The 22,308-nt window shown below is 35.8% G+C and overlaps 1 protein-coding gene across 3 annotated transcripts in view; it reads left to right on the top strand.

Annotated features, from left to right (window-relative positions):
- LOC123318393 (dynein axonemal heavy chain 8-like) overlaps nt 1–22,308 on the top strand; it is a 1,393,903-nt gene that overhangs the window by 899,695 nt on the left and 471,900 nt on the right. For all 3 annotated transcript variants that reach the window (XM_044905013.1, XM_044905020.1, XM_044905005.1), the window contains 3 exons: nt 5,484–5,660; nt 6,639–6,812; nt 18,087–18,302. In XM_044905013.1, the coding sequence (XP_044760948.1) occupies nt 5,484–5,660; nt 6,639–6,812; nt 18,087–18,302 (567 nt within the window). The remainder of the gene's footprint in view (nt 1–5,483; nt 5,661–6,638; nt 6,813–18,086; nt 18,303–22,308) is intronic.

Genomic DNA, 22,308 nt, shown 5'->3' with positions numbered 1-22,308 from the left:
TGAAGAATATTTGAAAAACAGGGTCGAAAAGATTCATGTACCTACTTATTTCTGTTTGTTAATGCATGCTCACAATTATTCGCATTATGTATTTTCAATAGTTGCCATAAAATTCTTAGCTGTATCTGTCCCGAATGTTCGTTCATCTGATTTGGTTCTGCCTCAAATTCCAACAATAAAGGGTGATAGTCCAACAACACCGAATTCTTAGCTGTAGTTCTTGATTGTTCATACAGAAAACTGAACGACATGTTCAATAAATGAATGTTTCTACGCCTCTTCTCAAAACTAATACATTTTGACACACCAATAATTGCTTATAAATACAGCACATTCGCAAGTTGTAGGAATGTATTCAAATTGTTTTCAAATATCAATTGACAACTGTCATTTTCTGAATAGCGCTACCTACAGTGGGAAAAACGAAACTTATCTGTTATTTCCAAAGTTGGAAAAACAAAATCTAATTAGTGCATACACCATATTTTTAGACATCTTAGTTTGCTTTCATCTTTGACGTTGGATGATTGAATGAATTCGAATGATGATTTATTTCAAATTCTTGTACAAATTTTGAGAAGAATTTTATATGAGGCGAAAGTTAATGAATATTAAATTCATCGAGAATGTATCCGCTTTTTTCAACTTTCAGATGAATTAATGAAAAGAGATCAAACTATATAAGTGAATAAAAACTATTCACCCAATATATTATGATTTGTGAAATAATAAGTGACGAATAGGAATGGTATTGTCCATACTCAGTAAACTCACGAGTGACATAAAAGCAAGGTCGTTTTATATTACTGTTTCATACCAGTTTCAATATTTCGTGTACACCTCACTGAATTTTCCCTCTTGTAAATCTACTCAATACTCAATAAAAAATATTTTTGGGTCAACATTTAATAATATGTAATTATATTATATTATATATAAAAGTACAGAGTGCTCATTAAAAGATCCATTGTTCAATAAAAGCAATACAATAATCAATTTGGCAATAAGAATATTTAGAAGATGAGAAACTGGTAGATAGAGTAACTACAACGCAGAAGTCGATTCTGGCCCCGGGCTGGCTTCAATTTTCGAAGTCCCATTATCGATATAGAATATAATAGATATATGTCTCACGCGGAAGCAACTTATGTCGCAAACCAGTCTTCTACCTGATTGGTGAGATCGCTATAAAACTCGACATTTACGCCTATATCAATAATACGGCTGTTGAAGACTGGGTTGTTACGTAAGTTGCCTCCATGGGTTCACGAACTACAATGAAGAAGAATGATATCGGAATTAGTCTTTCAATAATAGCACATGTATGTGAATGTTTAATACAGATTTATATAACTCCTCCATCCACTGAAATTCTTTAGAAATACAATGTTCATAAAATCACAAGAATGGAGATAAGTTTGTAAGAAATTAGAAAAAGGAATGTTTATTCAACATTGTACATTTCTTGTTCACATACCCCGTATTGAAATGGTAATTATATTTCAACTCTTCAGAACTTTTTGAAAAGTTCAACTGAGTACAACAACTCATCTTAGGGAAAACAAAAAAATTTTCATCAGCATCACATACAAAATAACTGTTGTATATCTGCTCAACAGATAAATCTTAGTAATATTATGGCTTGATGATTTCAATCCACTTTTTAAGAAGAGCTGGCTTAGTTTTAGGATACCGATGTCCCTTGCTAACAACATCCTCACATCCAAATACACACAACAAGTTTTCAATTCCAATATCTTGAACTGTCCCAACACGTGTTTTTTTACTAATCTCTCGATTTCTCTGACGAAACTCTTCTTTCGCAGCCGAGATTTTCAGCTGAACTTTCGATAATTTCCCACCCAAAAAAAATATATCCGAATTTGTACATATAGAGGTAAATTTAAGACACTCTCTTAAAAATATTATTTAATTGACAATAGTGACATTGATATTCGACAAATTAATTTCATTTTCATTTATAATTCTATTATTTGCCTTTTTATCGTTCAAGCATTTGAATGAAGAATTATTCAAAGGTTTGAACGATCAACAGAGTCATCTATAGATCAAATATTGTAATATTTGCGTCTACAGAGTCATCTTATCCATGCGATGAGAACTATATATACTATTTGGAGTGGGGGTAAGAGAGTGTCACGACCCTGCAACATATATCCATTTTATGACTTCTGGCTTTCGATGTGGAATTCCTCATTGTCATCAGCGCGTATAGATAAACTCGAAAATTCAGCATAATATAGTTAAGCCACTCTTGTATCTGGATGGTACACTAAAAACGAAAAATTATTCTAACCTTGATGGATAGGTGTCACTACATTCGGAACAAGCAGATATTCTGACTTCGAAACGAATAACGTCCGCTTGACATAAATGTTCAGGCAACTAGTTGAGCGCACTTTGAGTTTTTTGGAATCACTTAATTCTAAAGGCGAAAACAAATTATTAACACGCGACGCGACCCCATGAAACGTGATGCGTGTTGAGTAGAATCAAATGTATATTTTTATATTGACCAGAATCATATTATGAACACCCGACGCAACGCCACGCGCGTACAATTTACGCGTCCGCTCGCGTCGCGTGTTCATAATGTGTTTCCGCCTTAATTCGTTTGCACCAACCTCAATTCCTATTAACTTAGCTGAGTTTCGAATATTGGTGTCAAACCTTCAGCTGCTTTGAACATCGTACCCAATAATCGGGAATAGGTAGATAAAGTTTCTAATTTATTATTTTTCAAGTTTTTTTCTCGAAATCGTTGGTAGATACGACAAAACTACAAGAGACCGAAAAGTTTAGTATCCCTAATAGCACAAAGTAGTCCTATGGACATCCATAGGACGTCCCCTTCGGACATTACGGACATCCATGGGACGTCCATTCCTGGTACAATGGACGTTCTATGGACATCCGAGGGACGTACAAATGTCACAACTTTGAACCGAATTCGGACGTCCATCGCGGACGTCCAATGGATATCCCGTTGGGACCATCATTAGCTATCTCAACGGTACAAAAATTTACCACGACGTTGGCTATCCTATCTATTAGATATTTTAATGTCCTAGAACCCAATGTCTTACACTCAGACGCAGATGTTATTTTTTCTATGTTGTTCTCATTTTCATCCATACTTACTAGAAAGTTTTTACACTTGGCCCGGATTCGAACTCGCGAGTACGTGGGGACATCGCATTACTGAGTCTTCGCTGCAACCGTCCTAACTACCGAGACCATACGATATACCTACTTGTAGGAACATATTCATTATATTGTTAACCAATTTATGGAATAGTAGTCGATTAATACAGAAATACCATATAATAAAAACTAAAGTCTTAAAACTCAAACATAGATTATTTTATAAAAGTAATTACTCAAGTATTTAGTCTTCGTTCATCATAACGTTATACAAAATATAATATTCATAATATATTCATATACTACAAAGCGGAAAAATGGAGTTTAGTGAAAAATAATATTAAATTTTGGTGTTCATTGATATACATGTATGTATTATTTGGTCTATATTACGGACTCCTAGTGAATATCCGGTATGGACATTCAAAAGATGTCCCTACCGGATATCCACTAGGTATCCGTGATGGACGTTATACGGACCATGTAATGTGTATATGTAATTTGGTCCATATTACGTATTACGTCCATTACAGACTCCTAATGAATATCCGGTATGGACATTCAAAAGATGTCCCTACCGGATATCCACTAGGTGTCCCTGATGGACGTTATACGGACCATGTAACATATACATGTCATTTGGTCCATATTACGTCCCTTACGGACTCCTAGTGAATATCTAGTATGGACATTCAACAGATGTCCCTACCGGATATCCAATAGGTGTCCGTCATGGACGTTATACGGACCATGTAATATATACATGTTATTTGGTCCATATAACGTCCATTACGGACTCCTAGTGAATATCCGGTGAGGACATTCAAAAGATGTCCCTACCGGATATCCACTAGGTGTACGTGATGGACGTTATACGGACCATGTAATATATATGTATAAGTTATATGGTCCGTACTATGTTCATCACGGACACCTAATGGATATCCAGCAAGGACATATTTTTGACATTGCCTGTATTAAGTCGGTCAGGGACTATTTTGGAACTATGATACGGACATATGTCATATAGTCCGTATTATGTCCATCACGGGCATCCAATGGATATCCGATACGGACATTGTACATGAATCGGACTAACAATGGATTCATATCGTGGACGTCCTAAAACTGTCCGGAAACGGACGTCCAAAGGACATACAAATCAAGTCCATGGACGTTCCGACGTTAAATGGACATGAATCGTACGTCCCATGGACGTTGTGTGCTATTAGGGATAAGAACAAAGCTTCTTTTTACATTTTTTCAAATTAACAGTTGCTCACCAAAAAAAAGTTCTGCAGAAGAACAGGTGGAAGTGTTCAAGAAAAAATATCACCCTGTAGATCTTCTATCGAAATTGCCATATCACGTAGTGAGAACTCTGAAATGTAATATCTATGCCAAATTTCAGTTGAATTTCTTGTGAAGTGTAGATACTATGAGAAAAAAAACTTGAAAAAAATTCAAACTTCAACACTCTGTATCTCGAAAACGAAACGTTTGCGACCCCATGTTTATGGGAATTTTTTATCTTAAACTCACTTAAGGAATCTCCCCTTTTCGTTTGTACGTTCAATTTAGGAACATTTATTTAATTTATTCGACTTTCATTCGTTTTGGAGTTATAGCTTTCTTATTTATTGAGATGGAGTATGATAGATGACACATGAAACGAATTGATGAATTTCTTAGGCAATGAATAACCAGGATTTCTAGGGGATTATCTATTCAACGTCAGAGGAACAATAATTTTCCTACACATTTCGCTTGTCGGATCAAGAAATATTCAAATACAACACTTTTGGCTTTGGATTTGTCCTGTTAGTTTGTTCTGCAAGCTTCAGATTTTTTCTCTGATTTTTGTAAGCGAAGTCGGTTTTTAATTTATATCATCAGCAGGTGCTTTTTGCAATGGATTCTCGATTCTCTTTCAGCAGAGCCCACCAAAGCTTATTCTGCTTTATAGAAACCGGTATAACTCATTCTCTTTTCTCCGTACAGAAGTAAAATTTGACAAAGCGTAACAGAAAGAAGATGCAATAGGAGATCGCCACACTACTGCGCATTGATGTAGCTATTATTAAGTAAGGCGGTGCCGTACAATATATATATAATCGATTCCCTTCTACCATGAAATGGTGTAGGGTATACAATAATTTTGAATAATTTACTTCTTATCAAATAACTCGACAAACTTGTGATAATATCTTTAGCCCTACCAAGGACAGGTATAAGGCTGATCCTCATTATGTTATTGTCGTTAAAATAGTCATTTTTGTCCATTAAGAGCTCGCATTAATTCAATATTTTTAATTTAGGTTTTGAATGAAGTATTAACAGCATCAGAAATAGCAAATAAAATAAAAGAAGAAGCTCTAGCAGTGAAGGTCAGAGCCGAGAATCTGGTGAATTTAATCAGTGTAGACCAAAAAGAAGCGGAGGAGAAACTGCTTGCTGCCAAACCAGCTTTGGACGCGGCTGAAGCAGCTCTTCTGGTATACTTATTTTCAAGCATTTTGGAAATTAATTATTCGTTCCCATTCGAGAATAAAAGTGCCTATACACGCACCAGCGACCTGCAGTCCAGGACTGTCAATTTGAACTGAAACCCCAAAAACTGTAGTGCATTTCCACTGAAGATCAGCGTATCTGCATTCCTGGACTACAGTTCACCGGTGCGTGTATAGGCACTTTAAGGACCATGCCTAGACAGACCATAATTCTTCCGAATAAAGGTCAACACCCACATGACCGCACTGTAACTGTGAAGAAATAAACACAGAATTTCTTTTTTTTTTCACGGGCTCTGTGAAGTCATATGAGATCTTAGTTCAAGTTTTGTAAAGAACACTCAACCCGTTTACAACTTACTAGTTTTGATTTTTCAGACATAAAAAACGCTTCATGATAAATGTTTTAAGGTGTCTTTAGAGTCTTTCCATACATCTTGCGTTGGTACACCATATTATAAAGAAGGTTGCTATTAACAATTGCTAACATTAATATATTTTCCACTTATTCCAACTTGTGTTCCAGTTTCATGCTGGAGAAGTAAAAATTCAAATAAATTTTTTCTACAAGCGTGCGCGTTCAACCTTTTGCCCGCACGCATTCCAAGTTGCAAAGAGTCACTTTCCCAAAGAGTGCGGGAAAAACGCCTGCTGGATTAGCAGGGGTTTTTCCCGCACGCAAATATTATAGAGTAAATTAAATTCTATCATCTTTCTATGGACAGAACGTCAACGATGAGAAACCCTTAGTAACGAAATGCAGAATAACGTCTGTCATTATATATGAATTAATCAAATGAGATATGATCTGTTTCGTAAAATGAATACATTTATATATTTCAAGGGCTTGTAGAAAAAATATTGTTCCTAACTCTTGCAGAAACTGTCTCGCCCGCACTTGATAGGAAAATAACTATTTCGATGTCCTGAATTAGCTATTTCGTACAAAACATAAATTTTCAGACCATCAAAGCTTCTGATATAGCAACTGTAAGGAAACTTGGCAAACCTCCATACTTGATCTTGATTATCATGGACGTTGTACTGATATATTTCAAAAGAAAATTGGACAGAGTTCAGAGGGATACAGTCAACGAAAAAGATTTTATTCTACCGTCATGGAACGAATCTTTGAAGGTATGATTTATATTTATATTAGAAATATTTTTCCTTAAATTTATCATTCAGGGTAGGATTGTTTATATAGTAATATGTCATAGAAGATCTTAACAACAAAAATTTTTAATTTGATTTCAGGTGCAGAAATGTAATAGTATATAACATTACTAGCACGGTAAGAGGGTTTTTACTGGCGAATAGAGCTCCTTGAGCCAGTAAAACCCGTTACCTTGCGTGTATTGTTTTATATTTTATTTGTTTCTCGTTTGTAAAAAGGTTAGATAAATTAAAAAAAAAACTCAATAATTTGTCGCAAATGTCGTAAGCTATGGAAGCGTTGCCATGAACATGTCCGTTTATTTTTCTTTACATTTTTTTTGGCGAAAGCGAAAATGAATGTACCAAAAGAAATTATTGAGGAAGCCAGCAGTGTAGCTTGAAGTTTATTACCTGCAAAATCAGCTTTAAGGTACGAGCGAGAATACGACGACTTCAAAAAGTGGCAAAACAAAAATAGTGTAATTGGGGTAACTGAAGATGTTTTGTTGGTCTACTTGAATCAACTATCAGCTAGATTCAGCCCTAATACTTTATGGGCAAAATGGTATATGCTGAAAAGCTGCTTGGAAATGAAAGAAAATGCCTCTGTTCGCAGGTTTGTTTTCCTTAAAATTTATTGAAAAATATGACGTTTAGTTGTCATTTGCAGATTTCAAAAGGTAATAGCGTTTCTGAAACGAAAAAATGAGCGTTATACGCCAAAAAAGGCCAAGGTAGTATATAGGAGGTTGAACAATTTCTTTCACATGCTCCTGATGACCAGTGGTTGCTGGCGAAAATTGTAACAATATTTGGGATTTTTGGATGTTGTCGATGTGACGAAATTCTCTCCTTAAACATGAATGATGTAGAAGATATGGAAAAATACGTTATTGTGACATTGCGGCAAACAAAAAATTTAACAACAAGAAGATTCACCATAACCGATGACGGCTACAGCTTCAAGCCCTGCATGTTATACAGAAAATATGTAAATCTCCGGCCTCCTGGAACAGAAAGCCTGAGATTTTTTTTGACATACCGACATGGAAAGTGAATTTCCCTTAATGCTGGCCAGCACACTATTGGTGGTGTCCCAAAGCAAATAGCGAAATATTTAGGTTTAAAAGACCCAGAGTTATACACCGGCCACTCTTTTCGCAGAACTGGAGCCACTATGGTTGCGGATTCGGGTGGAGATATTTTAGCACTGAAGCGTACAGGAGGGTGGAAGAGCACCGAAATTGCGATGAGTTATGTCGATGTTTCGGTCCACAAAAAAATCAAAATGTCTAGCAAATTATTTGGTAGTGAGGAGAGTACAAATGTTCTGCAGTCCTCGAGTTCAGCAGTTTCTGAGTCAACAGATGGTTCATCATCATCAGTATCAACTCTTTCATCATCAAAAATCTGTGTTACTGGAAATAACAGTTTTACCATGATTTTCAACATATATAACGAAAAAACAAAATTTTCTAATGTAAATAATACTACTAACTAGTAAAAATTTTGCAAGTTAACCCTCTAATACCCAAGTCCGCCTTGAGACTGGTTGCATATAAGTGGATACAAAATTATTCTGCCCATGTCCGCCTTCAGTATAGGTTCATTTTGTGAGTATACAGGTGTTATGTAAATCAGTTAACTATTTGCGAAAAAAAGATGTAGATTACATAAGCTTATTTGAAACTATACGGAAATAATTTTAAAAAAGAAAAAAAAACTTGGGCATTAGAGGGTTAACTGTCAGTTTTACAAGTTAGTGACTTGATAAAATGAACTTTCTTGATTAATATTGTGTTTTTGGAAACTGACGTTTATTAATGAGAAACAAATAAAAAATTTATAACACATTCACTTCAAGAAACTCAGAAATTAATAATGAAATTTTTGCTGGAATAATAAAAAAATTAAATTTCCTTTACTTTAATGAAGTAACTTTGCAAATAAACATTATCCACTCCTTTCTCAAAAATCGCTCCTTCCAAACGAAAATCTCTGATTCGATATCACAACATCGTATTGTCTCCACTTCTCTACTTCATTTATACCGCCCCAAATTCTCCAAAACATCCTTTGCTGTGGACGCAGACGACACAGCTGTCTTCTTCTGATCCAAACAACAATATATCGCTACAAGTTATCTTCATGAACTTGTTGATCTTCTCAAGGGTTGGTGTACCAAGTGGCTCATCAAAGTGAATCCGAATAAAAACACGGCAGTTATTTTTACCAGAAGAATAGCTCGACCCTCGGGGAATGTCCAAATGTTTGGAGAAAACATTCCTTGGCAACCCCAGTGTGAATACCTGGCAGTCATTCCAGATTCAAAACTGAATTTCGTTAAACACACGCACCATGGTATTTCGAAGATAATGTCCGCGAAATTGTTTCTGCTGCTCTGCCGTCGCAGCAAAATGGCTATCCATAACAAACTGACACACACTCTCAAACATTCAATAATTCAGATTGGAAATATTGCAACGTAAACTTCCCAGGACCATCTTCAATCCTCCCTGGTTCTCCGGCATGGTTCGTTCGCAATGCCCAACTCCTACGAGAGTCGAACTTACCACTATTGAAAGAATTTCTTCACGAAACCAAAATGAAAGCTTGATTTTCAAGATGGGCCTGATAATCACCGAATGATATTTCGTTTTTACAAATCAGTCCTACGGGACAGCTAGATGTGTCCACTGAGTCTTTTCAGAAACTGCCGAAAGGCGACAGTTGTGTTTTATTTTTCGTCTTCGATTTTCCATTTCCAATTGAGTAACAAATGTTCAAGGACTTGTACAGTTTGCTGCAACACGAGGGTTAGTGACTGAGAGTTTTAAACTGTTCCATTCTTCTGGTTCGTCCTATATGAGCACTCTTCCTGTCTTCAAAAAAAAAAACAAAACTGCGGGTAATACCTTGTTCCCTTTATTTTTTTTCCTTTTTTTTTTTCGATATCATCACGTGTACTTAGTCACGTACGCCACTACATCCCGGTATTGCCGGTATTGGACGGTTTCTCACCGGCATTTTACCGTCACCGATCAGTGGTCGGCGTATATGCAAGGTCCCGTTCCCACACGTGGTTCACTATTGGAATTTGGACGACCGATATAAAATCGGCCGTCCAAAATCGGTGTGTGTGCAACTAGGCTTTAGTCATCAGTTTTCCCTAGGCCGGACCGAAAGAAAAGGTCAGTTACTCTAGCTATATTTTGGCGTTTTTCAAAAACATTTCGTAGCTTCAGAAAAATACGTATTTTGGCGTTGCAACGGTGACGTCACAAGCAAAAATTGAAAATATTCCGTGAATGCCGAATGCAGATTTTGACATGGTGTATGCACTGATTAAATTGTGTTTTTCTAATTTTGGAAATAAGGGATTAGTTTTTTCAACTGTAGGTAGTGCTATGTTGAAATAGACAATTATCAATGGACATTTGAAAATACCTGATTTGAATACATTTCCACGACTTGCTGATGTGATGTATTTATAAGCGATTATTGGTGTGTGAAAATGTATTAGTTTCGAGAAAGGGTGTAGAACATTCATTTATTCAACATGTTCAATTTTCTGTATGGACAATCAAGAACTACAGCTGAGAATTCAGTGTTGTTGAGTCCAACAACATCGAGGGTGATAGTCATCCCCCTTAGTTGTTGTAATTTGAGGCAGAACCAAATCAGATGAACGAACATTCGGGACGGATACATCAAAGGGTACGTACATACCGAAGATGCATGGATGTGCGCGGTGGAGGTCGCGGTCGCGGACGAGGTGTACATCGATGCCTGGCAGTACATGTCGAAGATGCTTCCTTTCCGTCAAAGCTCATAAACGAACTGAGTAATAAATACGTTACCCAGAAAGAAGAGAGCCGGCAAAAAACAGACAGAACAGAAAAGAGAAGTTCAGGAAACTGTAAAGACCAAACCTGCAGAACAGGAAAAGAAGGAAGAGACTTCTAAACCTATGCAGAAGAAAGAGGAACAAAAGAAGCCTCAATTAAGACCGACTGTAAATAGTCAACAAGAAAAAAGAAAAATATCTGAATCTGCCGATGATTTAGATATTTTCACGGTGGAAATTTTCAACAAGATAATGTTGAAATTTGAAAGGGAAATGGAGAAAAAGCTCCAAGCATTATTCAGTAAACTGAATTAATGGACCTTACCGTCGTGGAACATAAACGGGATCAACACTCGGAAAGCCGAGATGGAAAAAATAATATCATAGAGACAACCTGATATTATAGCCCTACAGGAAACCAGAATGAATCGGAACAGACGACTGAATTTCATGAATTATACAACATATAGTTGCGGCATAATTACAAACACCGTAGGAGGAATAGCAATATTGGTGAGAAGAAATCTGACTCACTACTTCAAAAGTAGATCCGACGAAACACAAGAAGAAACAGAAACAGTGAAGATTGTTGCCGAATTAAATAGACAAAGAGTCGAAATTACCTCGGCATATACAAAAGCGATCACAAAACAATTTATTGGAAGAGAAGATAAACAACATGTTGGCAAGAACCAACCCGAAAATCTGCATCGGAGATTTCAACTGTAAATCCCCATTATGGAACAGCAGAAGAGAGAATAGAAATGGCAAAAAACTCAAGGATTTCGCCGAAAAACAAAATGCCATAGTGATTGAACCAGAGTTACCGACATATCTTGCTTTTGCTATAGGAATACCAGATATAATAGATATCGCGATATTGAAAAATATAACCCAAAAATTCTTGATTGAGACTTTGGAAGATGAAAACTAAACCACAATCCCGTGGAATTGACAATTTGAGAAGAGAAAAACTGATGGAAATAGGAGAATATACCGATTGGGCTAAATACAGCCATTCAATACAATCGGAAATAACAGAAATCCCAACAATAAGCACTCCAGAGGATCTGGAATATGCGGTTGATAACCTGGAAGAGATTATATTAAAAGCTTACGGAAAAAGCACGAGAATAGTGACGATACCAGCTCCAAGTCATCCCCATGGCGATACGCCTAAAGAAGTAAAAGATCCTATACAAGAAAATCGAAAACTCAGAAGAATATTTAGGATCAATAAAAATGATCTGAACAAAAGGCCATAGCCTTAGCCGTGTTCTGAAAAATGCCCTGAAAGATCTAAGAACAAGCAGATGGAACAAAAGGGTTCAAGAACTGAATACAATTGATCATTCTGCATGGAGAATGCAAAAAAGGCTACGAGGAGAAAAGACTTAAATTCCACCCCTACACGGAGAAAGGGGAATGGCGCATACCAATACTGATAAGGCAGATGCATTGGCGGACTCGATCGAACGAGAATTGAGAATGAAGTACAGGATAGACGACGATAACGAATATTTGGAAGAACTGGTTAAAGAAAATGAAGTAGAAATGGATGAATTACCAGCAGCTGCTGAAATAGACAAACCAATATCGCCAAATGAAATCAGGGAAATAATTAGAAGTTTGAAGAGGAAAGCTCCCGGAAGCGATAAAATAACGAATGTTATGCTAAAGATTTTGGCAATGTATGCTTCCATAGTATGTTTCTGTATATTATTGGTGAATGCAAATAAAAACACACTGTAATTATATTATAATTCTTTGGCGATCGATTTCGGCTATGATTAAGCCATCATCAGGCCAGCTGAAATTACATTTTTCACAATTTAAATGATGCTACTTTTTTACATAAACGGAGGTCATTGTAAAAGAATTAGAGTGTGCAATCTTACCGTCGTTGGAGGTAAATTGGTAAACATATATGATGAGTCAAGATCAAGGATGAAATGTGACTTCAAGAAATAATTTTTCTCTATTCAGTTATTTGAAATAAATCCCAAACGTCGAAGTTCCTGTCGTGTTCAATATGTAAAATGCAGTGGAAAATAGGAGCCTGATCAGAAGATTAATTTGGGGTGTCATATGTCGAGTTTCTAACGTTGTGTGTTGTGTTCGGGAAATGTATCATTTTTATTATGCTGTTATCTCGTAAATTGAATTCTGTCAAATCGTTTAGTAAATGTTGATTACTTCTGTTTTTTAGAATTTCCAACTGTTCAAGTAATGTTAGTTTGTAATAAGTATGTTCCTTATGTAGTATTTTCAAGTTGTCGAAGTCAGTGTTATGTTTATGTTCGTCTAGATGGCATCCTAAGGCTGATTTAGGTGTATTTCTGCGGTGTTCGTTGAATCGTTTCTTAACGTTACGTGTGGTCATTCCGATGTAGAATGCAGGGCAATCTGTGCAGTTGATTTTGTATATTCCACTTTGTTCTTCTTTTTTGGTTTTTGTCTTATTGTTAACTAACAAATTTTCGATATTTTTATGTCGATTATTTATCAGAGTATAATCGTATTTGTTAACGATATGTTGGATGTTTTGATGTAGACCTTTATAGAATGGAATGGATAGATATTGTTTTCTTTTCGCAATATAGGGTAGATTTTCTACAATATTGTTTTTCTTTTGATTGAATGGTATATCTGATCTATATATTCTCTAGTGTATTGATTATTGAAGCCAATTTGGTATACAATATTCTTTTCTTTATTGTATTTTTCAGGGGATAGGGGAATATTAATTAGTCTGTGAAATAGAAAGTTAAAAGCAGCTCTTTTTAATGTTGGTGCATGATATGAATGGTAAGGAATGATAATATCGGTTTGTGTAGGCTTTCTATAAATATCAAAAGACAAGTTATTGTTTTTTTCGAGATTAATTGTTAGCTCGAGAAAATTTATGGAGTTAGAGATCGAGTGTTCGATGGTGAATTTTATCTTGAACATAGAATTGATGGTTTCAAAGAATTCTTCAAGTTCTGTTTCAGTTCCATCCCAAATGCAAAAAATGTCATCCACATATCGTTTCCATGTGATTATACTCTTCTTATATGGTAGTTGCATTATTAGTTCTTCTACAAAGTCAACATAAAATTCCGCAATAAGGCCGCTGGATGGTGAACCCATAGGTAATCCATCTTTCATTGTATATATAATGTCATCGAACATGAAAAAATTTTTTTGTTCTGTTATAAGAAAACATAATTTCAATATATTATAGATGTCGGTTTTGTCTAGATTCAATAAATTCTCCGAATTATAGTGTTTTTTGAGTTGTTCCTCAATTAGTGTAAGTGATTCACTGACAGGCACGTTCGTGTATAGGTTAACTATGTCAAAAGATATTAAGGTGTAATTTTTATCTGGATCTAAATTGAGAGATGTAATATGCACAGATTGCCCTGCATTCTACATCGGAATGACCACACTTAACGTTAAGAAACGATTCAACGAACACCGCAGAAATACACCTAAATCAGCCTTAGGATGCCATCTAGACGAACATAAACATAACACTGACTTCGACAACTTGAAAATACTACATAAGGAACATAATTATTACAAACTAACATTACTTGAACAGTTGGGAATTCTAAAAAACAGAAGTAATCAACATTTACTAAACGATTTTACAGAATTCAATTTACGAGATAACAGCATAATAAAAATGATACATTTCCCGAACACAACACACAACGTTAGAAACTCGACAAATGACACCCCAAATTAATCTTCTGATCAGGCTCCTATTTTCCACTGCATTTTACATATTGAACACGACAGGAACTTCGACGTTTGGGATTTATTTCAAATAACTGAATAGAGAAAAATTATTTCTTGAAGTCACATTTCATCCCTGATCTTGACTCATCATATATGTTTTCCAATTTACCTCCAACGACGATAAGATTGCACACTTTCATTCTTTTACAATGACCTCCGTTTATGTAAAAAAGTAGCATCATTTAAATTGTGAAAAATGTAATTTCAGCTGGCCTGATGATGGCTTAATCATAGCCGAAATCGATCGCCAAAGAATTATAATATAATTACAGTGTGTTTTTATTTGCATTCACCAATAGTTATGTTGAAGAATTTACATACCTTAATAGCACAAAGTAGTCCTATGGACGTTTTCTTCGGACATTACGGACATCCATGGGACGTCCATTTCTGGTACAATGGACGTTCTATGGACATCCGAGGGACGTACAAATGTCACAACTTTGAACCGAATTCGGACGTCCAATGGATATCCCGTTGAGACCATCATTAGCTATCTCAACGGTACAAAAATTTACCACGACGTTGGCTATCCTATCTATTAGAATTTTAATGTCCTAGAACCCAATGTCTTACACTCAGACGCAGATGTTATTTTCTGTGTTGTTCTCATTTCCATCCATACTTACTAGAAAGTTTTTACACTTGACCCGGATTCGAACTCGCGAGTACGTTGGGACATTGCATTACTGAGTCTTCGCTGCAACCGTCCTAGCTACCGAGACTAACGATATTCTTGTAAGAACATATTCATTATACTGTTAACTGATTTATGGAATAGTAGTCGATTAATACAGAAATACCATATAATAAAAACTAAAATCTTAGAACTCAAACATGTATTTTTTTATAATAGTAATTACTCAAGTATTTAGTCTTCGTTCTTCATAACGCTATTTATAATATAATATTCATAAGATATTCATATACTACAGGGTGGGGCAAAAGTCGCGAAGGGATTGGAAAAATTATTAACTTCTTCCTATTTATTGTTTTTTTTTTTCTTTTTTTTTCAGGAGTGTGTAGAAAAAATCCGGGAGATTAATTATGGAGCGTTACAATCTCAACCAACGAAGCAAACTCATAGAATTTTATTTTCAATATCATCATTCAATCATTCAAACTCAACGAGCATATCGTCGTCATTTCAATTTGCGGAATTCGCCCTCTGAATCGATGATTCGACGTTTAGTGACACGATTTCAGCAACAGGGCACAGTTAGCCTAGTTGCACACACACCGATTTTGGACGGCCGATTTTATATCGGTCGTCCAAATTCCAATAGTGAACTACGTGTGGGAACGGGACCTTGCACATACGCCGACCACTGATCGGTGACGGTAAAATGCCGGTGAGAAACCGTCCAATACCGGCAATATCGGGATGTAGTGGCCTACGTGACTAAGTACACGTTTGTACAAGCACCGATTGTTTACCATTGAACTCCAGAAGGAGTTTTTTCTTGAGTTCAATGTTTTTTACCGACCATTTCAGTCGACTTTAGTTGGCTGATCGTTTGGACGGTAAAAATCCGGGTAGTGTGCTAGCAACTGCTACCGATAAAATATCGGCCGATTTTATTCCGGGCCGTCCAAAATCTGTGTGTGTGCAACTAGGCTTATGGATCTTCCACGAAGCGGAAGGCCACGGTCCGCAAGAAATGAACAGAACATTCAACGCGTTCAGGCTAGCATTGAGGAGAATTCGGAAACCTCAACCCGAAGACGTTCTGCTGAGCTTCAGATGTCTCGGAGGTCTTTACGCAGAATATTAAGAGGATTACATCTTTTTCCATATAAAGTGTATAAAGTGCAGCTAGTGCAATAACTGAAACCAGCAGATTTCCAACAACGACTAGTTTATGCAGTTCGCTTGCAAAGAATGGCTTGAGAAGATAATGAATTTATTCATTCTCTGATCATGAGCGATGAAGCCCATTTTCATTTAAATGGCTTCGTTAATAGGCAGAACTGTAGAATATGGGGTACTGAGAACCCAAGGGTGGTTCATCAAAGGCAATTACATCCGCTTAAATGTACCGTATGGTGCGCAGTTACGTCTCAACGAATTATTGGACCATTTTTCTTCGAAGACCACGATGGCAATGCTCTATGTGTAGATGGCGAGCGATATCGGAATATGATTCAAAATTTTTTAAGACCAGCTCTTGCTGACAATCAAGGGATGTGGTTCCAACAAGATGGGGCCACTGCGCACACTGCTCGAGCTACTATGCACCTTCTAAGGCAGATTTTTGGCGAACGTTTAATTTCGAGGAATTCAGGATTCAATTGGCCCGTCCGCTCGACGGACTTAACAGCTCCTGATTATTTCCTTTGAAGATATTTGAAAGGAAAGGTTTATGTTAATAAACCCAGAACCCTGCAGCAACTAAAGGAAAATATTCGAGCAGAAGTAAGGGCTTTGGGGCCAGATATTCTGACTCGGGTCATGAAAAAAGCTCTTTCAAGAGCTGCACTTTGCGAAGCCGAAAATGGCGGAAATTTGGGTGATGTAATATTTCACTCTTGAATTGTAAAAAAACTCCAACTATTGTATTTCAGTTTAGTGTGAAGGAAAAAATATAAAACTAAAAAAGTTATCAATTTTTCAAATCCCTTCGTGACTTTTGCCCCACCCGTACAAAGCGGAAAAATAGAGTTTAGTGAAAAATAATATTAAATTTTGGTGTTCATTGATATACATGTACTAAAGTCTTAAAACTCAAAGATAAATTATTTTATAATAGTAATTACTCAAGTATTCAGTCTTCGTTCATCATAACGTTATACATAATATAATATTCATAAGATATTCATATTCTACAAAGCGGAAAAATGGAGTTTAGTGCAAAATAATATTAAATTTTGCTGTTCATTGATATATGTATGTAGTATTTGGTCCATATTACGGAATCCTAGTGAATATCCGGTATGGACATTCAAAAGATGTCCCTACTGGATATCCACTAGGTATCCGTGATGGACGTTATACGAACCATGTAATGTGTATATGTAATTTGGTCCATATTACGTCCATTACGGACTCCTAGTGAATATCCGGTATGGACATTCAAAAGATGTCCCTACCGGATATCCACTAGGTGTCCGTGATGGACGTTATACGGACCATGTAACTTATACATGTTATTTGGACCAAATTACGTCCCTTATGGACTCCTAGTGAATATCCAGTATGGACATTCAAAACATGTTCCTACCGGATATCCAATAGGTGTCCGTCATGGACGTTATACGGACCATGTAATATATACATGTTATTTGGTCCATATTACGTCCATTACGGACTCCTAGTGAATATCCGGTGAGGACATTCAAAAGATGTCCCTACCGGATATCCACTAGGTGTACGTGATGGACGGTTGCGTCTCTTCAGTCACATCAGGAGGGCACACAGTCGCACGCAGCCCTAGGAAATTATTATTATCGCACCGATAGTTTTGTTTCTGAGCCTTTTTGTAGATTTATTCTCGGTAACGGGATACAGCAGTGATGATGATGATGATATCATTTTCTGGTTTTATTCAAAATGTGCAATATTCTTGTATTTGTGAATGAATATAAATACTGTAATCATTTAAAATGGGTGTTCTCAGATGTTGGCTGATACGCGATTCCTGAATAAGCTACAAGAATATCCTAAGGATACTATCAACGCTGAAACTATAGATCTAGTGACTCCATATTTGAAACATGAGCTTTATACCTTTGAAACTGCGAAATCTGTCTGCGGTAATGTTGCTGGTTTAGTATCCTGGACGATCGCCATGGCAGCTTTCTATGAAGTCAATAAGGAAGTATTGCCTCTGAAGGTAAGTAGATCTTATTACAACTATCAGATCCATTGAACTAAAGGGTTACATGGGTTTCAGAATTTCCAAAAAAAGAGTTATTTTTACTATTTATTTCAATAAAGCTATACAATCATATACATATTTCATTTGAAAAATTCAGCATATTGAAGATTACATATAAACAGTAATTTGGAAAATTTTCATTTAGAAATTCCGAAAACTCAGCTTTTCATACCTTATATCTCTTTATTTATGTATTGTAGTTCAATTAATCGTACAACCCATTTGAAAGGAAATAATTTAAAAAAAATTACAATGAAAAACATAACAAATGACTAACAAACAAAGAAAATCACGTATCAATACAAAACTATGGCAACAATAATCAACTAACTAAACGGAGTACATCATTCCTAAAGCAATTCAGTGATACTCCAAATAAGTCCAAGACAGGGGATAACCCATCAACAAGCGACGTAACACGATGTGAATAAAAATGCTCACTGTAATTAGTGCGAGGCGTCACCTTGTAGAAAACAAACCGACCACTAGTGTTGGTCGCGGGAACATTAAGATTGAATTTGTACAACAAATCAGGACAATCAATAAAGACCTTCAACAACTTGTAAACAAACAAAAGATTCAGGTATGATCTCCTAGATTCCAATGAGTGCAAGCGAAGAAAAGATATCATTGCAACATAATCAATGCGCTGAGATGCCAAGTTTGAATGCACACATACATATGAACCTATTCTGAATCCCTTCAAGAACTGCGATGTGGGTGACATAAGATGGCAACCACACAGTCGAAGCATACTCAAACTCAACAATGCTCCTAACAAATGGGCAACAATCTATTAAGTTCACACCATATAAAAAATAAGTTAAAGGCATGTTGCAAAGCAAGGGCATCTTAGTGGACCGGTGTGAACTTAGAAGCCACTTTCCAGCAGACACTTCAGATCTAGCGGCCGTTTGACCGGTGGCGTCGGGTACTTTTTTTTTCGCGTACTGTGCATACTGAAATCGGTATTAGGTTTCGGAAATGAATTAATTCTTTCAAATCCAGAGTGTTTATTCATTAGAAGATGATAAATACTATTTGAAAAATTTTTTATTCCTAGAATGTTGAAGTGTGAGTTCCAGCCATAAAATGGATATTCGAATATAATCGAAAATGGGTCTAAAAAAAAATAAAGAGTTTGAAATTCAAGTGTATGTATTTACGCACTATCAAGGAACGATATTCCAAGAGCTTTTTCATTTGCAGGACTTGGAAGGGTAAATTTCACCCCCTCTTCTCAGAGTCCACAAAATAATTCGAAATTTTCTTGTATGATGAGCATCATCGATCGTATATGAAATCTGTTATATATGTATATAAGTTTGTATTTATTTGTGAAACGCAATTAAACCATTAAAATAAATATATGTATATTTTTTCCAGAAACTTTCGATATTGAAACGTCCACACAATTATATTTGTTTTACGATGCAACGAAGTATTATGAAAAAACGAATATTCTGAATAATAAATATTAGATATACCGAATTTCAATCCCCTTATTAATTTTTTAGATCTATTTCCGAATTATTTTGCGGAAGCTGAGAAAAGGGGGTGAAATTCATCCTCCCAAGTCCTGCAAATGGAAAATCTCTCGGAATATCGTAATATAGTGCCTTATAAATATGCAAACCGAATTTCAAAACCTTTATTCATTTTTTAGATCTATTTCCGAATTATTTTGTGGAAGCTGAGAAGAGGGGGTGAAATTCACCCTTTCAAGTCCTGCAAATGAAAAAGCTCTTGGAATGTCGTTCCTTGAGAGTCCATAAATACATACACCGAATTTCAAACCCTTTATTCATTTTTAAGACCTATTTTCGATTTATTCTGTGGACTCTGAGAAGATGTGGTGAAATTCACCCTTTCAAGTCCTGTAAATGAAAAAGCTCTCGGAATATCGTTCCTTGAGGGTTTATAAATACATACACCGAATTTGAAACCCTTTATTATTCTTTAAGACCTATTTTCGATTCATTCTGTGGACTGCCAGAGGAGGGGGTGAAATTAACCCTTTCAAGTCCTGCATATAAAAAAGCTCTTGGAATATCGTTCCTTGAGGGTTTGTTAATACATACACCGAATTTCAAACCCTTTATTAATTTTTTAGACCTATTTTAGATTATATTTCGAATATCCATTTTATGACTGGAACTCACACTTCAACATTCTAGGAATAAAAAATCTTTCAAATAGTATTTATCATCTTCTAATGAATAAGCATGCTGGGTTTGAAAGAATTCATTCATTTCCGAGACCTAATACCGATTTCAGTATGCAGAGTACGCGAAAAAAAAAGTACCCGACGCCACTGGTGAAACGGCTGCTAGATCTGAAGTGGCTGCTGGAAAGTGGCTGCTAAGTTCACACCGGTTCATAGAGGTGGCTTTTGAATCAAGGAGGCCAAAATTTTTATGAGCAATGAATTTGAATATTTTCGGTCAATGACTATATTTTTTACAATTTAAGAAGTAGTGATGTTTATTTTCGAAATAAATATCCTAGTTTTCGAAAAACATTTTATTGTCAAGCAAGAACCGGAGTTGAGGTGATGAGAATTATTTTTTCCCAGGATATTCTAACTAACGTCCAGTTTCATAATCAAACCTGAAGTCGCTTTAATTTTAAAGCTTCCTTTAACCCTACTAAAAATGACAGTAAAGGAAGCTTTAAGCTTAAAGTGACGTTTAATTCGATTATGAAACTGAACGTTACTGAAATAATTCCACAAATTCTAATTTACAATAGTTTCGCAATATTGAATTTCTTCTTTTTATCCATTTTCTATCCAGTATCAACCTCTGACAACAAAATCACTGAGTGCCCAAAATTCGAGTTTGATAAACTCCTGATCTATCAGGAGCCTTTCTAGGCATCTATACGCCTTTCTAGGCGTGAAATTTAAATTAAAATAAGCGAACCTCTTGGGAAAATTGATACAGTCGAAGTCATACAGCTAAAATTCTATGCTTTTCTGTGTTTTTCAATAGAATAGTGCATTTTTAAGGTATGAATACCCTAATTTTGACTACACAATATTTTCTGGTGATCTTTCTATATACATATATATCTATATATGGGGAAACAATTATGGGTGCTCAGCTGTTGGGGACATTGGTGTGAAAAAAACAACTGTTTGATGATCACTTGTCTATATTTCGGTTTTAGATTTGAACCTTCTTCAGGACCCTAAAAACATACACACAAGATTCAGTTAACTATTCAAAATAAAAGACAGGAAAACACTTACTGATACATATTAGTTGGAAATAGAAGAATTACATGTAAGTGCACGGTCTGTGTTGACCATCAAGAATATAAAAAAACTTTTCTTGAGAATAAAGCAATCACGGGTTACAACTGTTGGTCCACAGTGAGGGAATTTTTACATTTTTGTAACAATCTTTTTTTAGTAATTTCTTATCTTTTTTTCACCCGACAACGACGCAATTAGACAATATTTGACACCTGAATCATAAAAATCTGGTTGTGCATCAACCACAGAAAAAACTTTCTTCTTCTCCTCCAACAATACAAGAATGAATGAATGAAGAATTTTTTTTCTCACATAACTAATAAAAATCAAACAATGAACAACATTGAAAACCTTTCATAAATTTTTTTTTTCCAACCCTCGAACGAACCAAGGTGTCAGGTGACTGACATTTGTAGCATGTTGTGCCTGGGCCCTAAATTTGCCCATGCGGCCATACCTGCAGTGGCGGCTCGTGATCTAGTTCAGTAGGGGCTACTTTTAGAATAATAATAAAAATATGAAGTTTTAAAACCAGTTTACCGCAAAATTTGATAAAATTTATAATTCTTTTTAAAACATACCTGTTCTTATCTACTTGCTCGTTGTGCTTAATAATATTGTGCCGGTAAGCTGAATATAATTGAGCAGCGATATCAGTCGTACCCAGAAAAGCTAATTCTGTCGAACAATTTACATGCTTGG

The sequence above is a fragment of the Coccinella septempunctata genome, chromosome 1, assembly GCF_907165205.1.
Source record: "Coccinella septempunctata chromosome 1, icCocSept1.1, whole genome shotgun sequence".
NCBI classification, from domain to species: Eukaryota; Metazoa; Arthropoda; class Insecta; order Coleoptera; family Coccinellidae; genus Coccinella; species Coccinella septempunctata.
Note: the sequence above shows the minus strand (reverse complement) of the source record. Positions and strands in the feature narration are given on the sequence as shown.